The following is a 7,715-nucleotide window of genomic DNA, read 5'->3' as shown; positions in this document are numbered from 1 at the left end:
GAGAGTTAAAAGTGATGGTTGCGTGTCCGAATTGCTGATTTTTCCCTCGTCTTTCAGCTGGTTTCATCCACTTTATGAGGATGATAGAGTGCGGCGGGAGGTCATTCTCCTCTTCGATGTTTCGGCAGGTTTCCTCGTCGTCGATGCTGTGTTCCACCGGGAGGTAGAGGGCCTTGACAGTATATTTCTTTTCCCTGATAGTGGCTCCTGGACTGAAGGCGGCGACAAAGTCCTCGAGGCGCCCCTCCGTGGTGATCCACTCTTTGGCAGCTGCAAGGTTAGCCTCTAAGAGTATCCCACCTTTTTCAAGTTTCGTGCAGCCAACGAAAGCCCAGGCGGGCTTGCCTCCGATTCGGTGAAGTGCCTCGGTGGCTTCTTTGGCGATCCTGATGGCCCCCACTGTAGCGGGGTAAAGAGGGGTCTTACTCGTGGGTGGGTCGACCAAGATGCGCCTGCGGTCTCGCTCCAGCCTGGCTTGGGTGGAGGGTTGAAGGAGTGTCTGGTGTGGGGACGGGGGTAGAGGGGCGTTAGCGGCGACCACGTTGGCGAAAGACTTGGGGGCATGCTCCGTTGTGGCTTTTAAATTGCCGGCGGTTACCTTGAGGATGTCAGTGCTTTTGTCCAGTTCCCGACTTGCCTTAAGTACTCCTTGTTTGATTGCGACCAGGGTGTTTGTGGAGAGATCATCTAGTTTTTTGGCAAGGTTCCCTGAGATTTCTTTGGCGGCATCCCGCAGGGTAGTCGTGGCTTGTTCCGAGGCTTGACGAAGGAGGAGCTCGTTTTGAATAGTAGCGAGGGCGTGCAAGAGCTCGCTTGTTCCTGTATCTTGTAGGCGAGCCGCTATCTTGAAGAGAGAGTTAGTAACGAATTGCAGATCCATTTTACCTATAAGGCGGAACATCCCCGAATTTCGAAGATGCTGGGTAGCTATATCGAAGGGAGTGTCCGCCGTTATTTGGGGTACCGGGGGCTTGGCTCGTTTCTGCAAGTGTTTGCCGGATTTGCGTGTGGCGGGGGGAGGCGAGTCTGTCGTGTTTGCTGGGGCAGCAGCCGTGGGCGAGTGGGAGGCTGCCGTGGGGACGTCCTTACGCTTGAGGCCTGCCAGGGAGCTGGTGGAGAGGGAGAAGGGGAGTACGCTTTGCTGTAGCGGAGGGCGAGGGTGGGGTGTCGGTGTCGGTGTCTCTAGATGTGGAGGGGGGTCCCGTCGTGCTGGCGTAGGAGCGGGGGTGTGAACCCTCCCTCCCGATTTACGCAATGCTGCTGCTTCATTGCCGGCTTTCAGCGCTGCCAGGGCTGAGTCGAGTGCAGTGTTGTCGAGGGCGGGGTGAAAATCATCTTCATCGTCGCTGTCCTCGTGTGAGGCCTTGCGCCGCGTGGCCTGACTACTGGTGGCTGGTCTCACGCGGTTTGGTACCACGTTACTGTCAGCTGAGCGAGTAGGGCGTAGCCAGTCGCTTAAGTTAAACCCGGGCTTGCTTCCCGGGTTGTTGCTGTTCATATTACCTCTATATCTTCCCTTTTCTTGCGAACCTACCTTTGTCGAGCCCGTTGACGAACGGGCGCTTAAATTTTCAGGTCGTGGTAAAAGGAAGAGAGAGGTTCCTCCAGAAGAATACTGCCCTTATCGAGTTTTGTGCGGCTGACGAAGGCCCACGCCGCATCTCCCCCGGTTCCGTGCAGGGCTTCTGTGGCTTTCCTGGTGATGCTGTTGCTGTTGGGGGTGGCGGGGTATAGGCTGGCCTGTCCAGTGGGCGGGTCGACGAGGATGCGTCGACGGTCCCTCTCCATCCTGGCCTGCGTGGCCGGGCGCAGCAGGGTGGGTGGGGTGCTTGTGCCTTGGTCTTGAGGTGCGGCCGCTCTTGCGTAGGACCTTGGTGTGGTTCCGGCTGTGGCTTTGAAGTCTCCGGCTGCGACTTTTACAACATCAGTGCATTTGTCGAGCTCCCGGCTTGCCTGCAATACTCCCTGACGGACGGCCGTTACCGTCTCTTTGGTCAGTTCTGCCAGCTTCGCTGTGAGGTTGTTTGAGATCTCCTTCGCCACTTCCCGCAAAATGTTGGTGGCTTGCGTGACCTCCTGCTGCCGGATGATCTCCTCCTGGAGCGATGCTAGCGTGTGTATCGTTTCGCTTGTGCCAGTGTCTTGCACTCGAGCAGCAACCTTGAAGAGTACATTAGTAATGAGCTTGAGGTCTACCTTCGTCGTTTCTATCATCCCCATGTCCTTGAGGTACTGTGCTGCTTTTTCTATTGAGCTGACAGGCTTTGGGTTGGCTTGCAAGCCCTTGGTACGCTTATGCGGGCGTAAGGGCGTAGTCGCGCCCCGCGCTGATTTGCTGCTGGGCCTTGAGGCATCCGCCAAAGGAGAGCTCAGGCTCGCCTTCTCGAGTTCCTTGCCTTTACGCTTTGCGCCTGTCGTGCTCGTCATGTCGAATACCAAGGTCCCTTGACGCATGCCTGTCATATGTGGGGGGGCTGCACGGCCATCTGCTGGGGGGTGAGCTGCGTCAGTGCTGTCACTACTTGCTTTGCCAGATTCCGGGGCTGGTGTCTTGCGCCGCGCCGCTGCGACGTCGTTCTTGGCCTTGACCGCCTCAAGGGTCTTGAGGAAGGTGAATCTACTGGTTTCGCGCCGCGCTGCTACTCTGCTGGCCCTGAGTAGGGCTACCAGCCGTGACCGTAGATACAGTTTATACGTAGCCGTCTTACGGGCTCCGTACCGTACCGTTGACGTTGAATGTACTGCTTGTTACGGACGTAATGCGTGAGGAATCTTTGCCGTATACGGGTCAGGGACTTGGGCTGTATACGGCGAGTACGGGTCAAGGCGTGTGAAACCAAATGGTAGATGCGTGGCAGACCTACGCGGGCTTGAACTCGACGTCGTCGGTACCCTGAATAGCACCGAACTCGAAAACTCCGCGACACGACCTCAACACACTCCTAGGTCACCATACCCCTGCCGCCCCTGTCGTACAGGCTCCATAAAGTGCGATATCGTGGTGGGAGCACGCAGCAATGCTTGGGAACTCATGGATAGACGAGACATGTGTTGTGGAACTGTTTGAAGGCTGGTGGACCACAGAACACGATGCGCTGAGTATTTCAGATTAACTGACTTGATAGAGCGCTCATTGGACAGTCAAGTATCCACATGAACACTGTACATATGCTGCGCAGCATTCAAGCACATTGTTGAGTATCTAGTGCATGAGAAATCCGGTATCTTGTTTATTGATATAGATTGGTTTAAATAGCGCTACTCATCCTCGATTGATCCAGTCCTCAGGACGACAATAATATTCTACCTACTCGCATTGCTCTCATTCTATGTCCGATCAGTGCGCCGTTGGTCCAGACGGCGAATTACTCCCCGCCTCTCAAATACAGTGGTATCATGACCCTGATGATGCTATGGCCCTGCCAGTACCACAGGAGAGAGAAGAACCTCGTACGTACGCAACTAGGTGACATTGCTTTATTCTGATGCTCCCTATACAGAATTAGGGCGTACGCGTGGTGGTCGAATTTCACTGAAAATGCAGGACGCCATCTCCGCTCTTCAGCTTGACGACGACGGTAATCCAGATCCAGCATTGCGACGCCCTCCACGCTTGCAAAGCGGTCCGTCAAGAAACAAAACCACCGCTTCTTCCAGAGCTACCGCCGTCATCAGTAATACGGACAATGATGAAGATGAGGATAAAGACTACGAAGACTGCCCGCCTCTCATTGACATAGAGGACTCAGATGACGATGATGACAACCTTGTCTCAAATGCGGAGGTAAGCTCGTTATTGATCACTCATCAGGTGTACTGATTCTATCTCACTTACTATAGATCGCTGATATGCTTCCCACCAAGGCGGTACTTGCTGCGTCCCTCAAGTCTCGTTCACGGAAGCGTAAGCAAGCTATGAAGGCCACCGTCTCCCAGCCAAAGCGTGTCCGTGAGGATCAGCCAGTGCTCGGGAGTGGATCAACTAGTGGTGTTAACCCAGCGACGCTGAATGCGAAACCAAAGGTAGATACCAGTTCGCTTCAGATGGCCGATGCATAACTAACATTGATTAGGCAAAGCGTGGCGCGATCTATTTATTCTACAAGCAAGTTACCACCGATGCAAACGGCAAAAAGAATGATGGGGACCAGTACTTCAAATGCTTTCATGGTAATCGCAAAATACTCAAGATCACAGCAGCGATGAAAGGCAATACAAATGGTGAGTACTTTAGAGTATATTTCTCATACACCGCTAATAGTAAATAGGTTTAACCCAGCACTTGAAGAACTTCCCTCTCCTGTACAAATTCTACGAGGTTCTGAAGCTATGGGGCGCTGATGGAGTCATTACTCCAGATGAAGTGAAGATCGCCAACGGAACAGCAAAAATGGATGCCGATGCCATGGCTAAGTACGTCTCCGGGCTTGAGCAAGAGTCTGCCAGCATTATGGCTGCGTTTCGACGCCAATTAGAGAAGGATAAAGTATGTCACGCTCGTCCGCATTGACACCATTGCTTATTAATTTTCTAGCCGACTTGGGATCAGACATCGTTTGGGTCACTGCTTGCTGATTGGATGGTTTCTTGCGACCAGCCATTCACCGAGGTTGATCGCCCCGAGTTCCGCAAGCTTCTTGAGTTTGTCTCGTATCACAGCGGCAATACAAATCCTCTCCATATCCCACACCGAACATCTATCCAGGAGAAGATCATGAAACGAGGTGCCGAAGTGATCTCGGAAATGAAGGAGATGTTTTCGGTGAGAACAGTCCTTCACTTTGACACGCAACCTCACCGTGCATTTGTAGAGCCTTGAGAGCAAAGTCTCGATCTCTTTAGATGCATGGACATCAAGCAATCAGTATGCTTTTTTAGCCATTGTCGCCCATTATATAACTAATGATGGTGTTCTTGGTGAGTCTGCCCACTTCGTTGATGTCACTTTCTAATATCCAATAAGAGGAAACACTCATCGACTTCAAGGAGATGATAGGGGAACACTCAGGGGACAACATGGCCGATGCCGTTTGGGGGACACTTGAGAAATATGGGCTGATCGGTCGTGTACATGAAGCATTCTCTTTACGAAATCAATACTAATTACTTACAATAGACTATGGCATTCGTTATGGACAATGCCTCAAATAACAACACTCTTATGGATGCCTTGCAACGGAAACATGAGGCACTGGGCCTTCAATTCTCAGCTACCGATGCTCGCCTCCGGTGTCTTCCTCACACTATACATCTGGCTGCATTGAAGGTATGGATTCTTCTCCGCACTTAATTAAGAAACATGAGCTGAAATATTGTAGCTCCTGGAAGGTATCGGTGCTATATCCAAAAGCGAGAGCGCATGGGCTGCAGGACGTAGTGGGGACTATCAAACAACGGTCTCCTCTCCTGATAGCAGGGATGTGGACGACGATGCTGTGTTCCGGGAAGACAACGGCACTGAAGAACTTGATTTCTCATGCACAGTAACAAGGGTACTATTCGTTATCTATAAGTGATTGTATTAATAGACTGAAATTGATTAGCTTTGCCGGATTGTACACTCAGTACGATCTAGCCCTCAGCGCCGAAAGTCCTGGCTTAATGACGTCTCTTTGTCACTTCAAAAGTCTGGATCACCCAGATCATCACTTCCGTTAATGTTAATCCTCGATGTTAAGACCCGCTGGTCTTCGACACATCAAATGATCTGTAAGTTACAATTCACATCTCTGCATGCTTAACTATTTATCTCTATTACTCTAGGCCGTGTGTTAGCATATAGAGAAACCCTTAGTGACTTCATAGGAAAGACAGTGAACCGGGACCTGCTGCAGTACGATCTCACTCCGGCTCACTGGGATGCAATTGCGCTCGTTGAAATTTGGCTGCGGAACTTCCATGCTGCCACCGTTCAGATGTCAGCAACCTCCAAGCTGATGCTCTCGCAAACCTTTGCCGTCCTTCGAGGACTTCAAGAAACACTACGAGACACCATTCGGACACTCCCAACAGACACCCCGACACAGCTCCGTGATGCACTAGTGGACTCTCACTTGAAGCTCAGTGAATATTATTCAAAGATCGATGAATCTCCATACTATATGTGGTCTTCACGTGAGTAGTTTCTTCGATGCACTATAGTATTAACCATTCTGATCATCGTGCTTAGTCCTTGACCCACGGATTTCTTACGACGGTCTCGCTGAAGACTTCAAGGAGTCCCCTGAGCTCCTAAAGGACCTTAAGGCCTCGAAATCCAAGCTCGAAGCTTACTTCAACCGACACTACAAGAAGACTGTTCCGATCCCCTTGTCAGCAGCAAGCTCTGCTCAGTCGGTCACCTCGGAGGGTTCCGAATCATCTGAAGTTCAAGTTGACTTCATGGCACGCTATCGGCGCAAGGAACATACGACTATAAATGAATTGGCCGAGTACTGGAAACTCCCACAAGAAGATATGGATTCTTGTGATCCAATAAACTGGTGGTATACCCGCCGTTTTCAGTTCCCCAACCTCTACTGCCTCGCTCGTGATCTGTTGGGCATTCCAGGTATGTTCGCATGCTCACCTGCCTTCACACTAACCAATTTGACTGGTAGGCTCTGCCGTCGCTGTAGAACACATATTCTCGGCTGGAAGGGACACCATATCTCTTCGGCGTGCAAGTCTTAAACCTCAGACCATCGAGACACTGATGTTACTCAAGCAGCGCCTTCGCATTGCTCGCCACAAGGTCTCCAATTAAGTAGATATGTACAACTACATAATGCGGGAGAAATAGTTATATTGGTTATCGTAATTACGGTCGTATCACCGTACAATGTCCGTACCGTACCGTCTTGGTAATCTGCGGCAAGCGTATACGGATGGCTGAGTCCTATCATTGCCCGTACTTAGGGCGTAATCATACGGCCGTGACCGTATACGGTACGGGTAACAGCCCTAGCCCTGAGCTTGGATGTAGGTCGCTTGGTGATCTGATGATCACTATCGCTATCTTCAGTGTCGTTGTTGTCGTTGTCGTTATCGTCGCTTTCGTCCTCGATGTCATTATCTTGATGTGTGTTGTCGTCGGTATTCATGGGTATTCCTCCTTCATTTGGCGCTGTGGTGTTGTCTGATGGTGGTGGTGGGCGGAACCAGTTCCGTAGTGTGGTCCCGGGCTTACTGCCCGGGATTGTGGGGTTCATAGGACCTCTTCTTGCTTCCCTTTCTTGCGGACTTACCGTGTAATGTTGCCGGCCTAGGCGGGCGCTTAGTTTGATGATCGTGGTAAAAGGAAGAGAAGAGCCCCTTCCTCTCTTTACGCTCGCTGGATGCTCCGATAGCATGGTTTCCAATCCATGTCGAAAGCGGGAGTTTCGCCAGGCTTTGGAAGAGGGACATCCATTTTTGCTGGATGGTTGAATGGTTGAATGGACATGTGTAGCTTCGACGCAACTTGCGTACTTTGAGGTGTGTCTACACAATTTTTCTGCCCTCTCATCTCTGAGTATTCACGACTGATTGCTATTGCTGTATGCAGAGTGTCAGTGTCTGCATGGTGTGTTCTCGCGCTGCGGGCTACTATGGGTGCCGCCGTTTCGTGTCTGCCCGGGCGGACCAAATTTGACGCACCCATGCCCACATACCACAAACTCAATATGTCTCTAACAAGTGTCTTCCTGGGGGACAAAGTAATATTGCATAGGCTGCGATTGGGAATCACGACGGTC

The 7,715-nt window shown here is 51.4% G+C and overlaps 1 protein-coding gene across 1 annotated transcript; it reads right to left on the bottom strand.

Annotated features, from left to right (window-relative positions):
- Positions 1 to 1,563: 1,563 nt before the first annotated feature.
- Positions 1,564 to 2,985, bottom strand: PC9H_010945 (uncharacterized protein; the record flags this gene model as incomplete). Its single annotated transcript, XM_036780435.1, has 4 exons — positions 1,564 to 2,663; positions 2,720 to 2,801; positions 2,865 to 2,893; positions 2,952 to 2,985. The coding sequence occupies 4 exons, from the start codon at positions 2,983 to 2,985 to the stop codon at positions 1,564 to 1,566; spliced, it is 1,245 nt and encodes a 414-aa protein (XP_036627818.1).
- Between the last annotated feature and the right edge of the window lie 4,730 nt (positions 2,986 to 7,715).

Source organism: Pleurotus ostreatus, assembly GCF_014466165.1.
Source record: "Pleurotus ostreatus strain PC9 chromosome Unknown scaffold_8, whole genome shotgun sequence".
NCBI lineage: Eukaryota > Fungi > Basidiomycota > Agaricomycetes > Agaricales > Pleurotaceae > Pleurotus > Pleurotus ostreatus.
The sequence above is the reverse complement of the archived record's forward strand: the minus strand, read 5'-3'. Positions and strand labels throughout refer to the sequence as shown.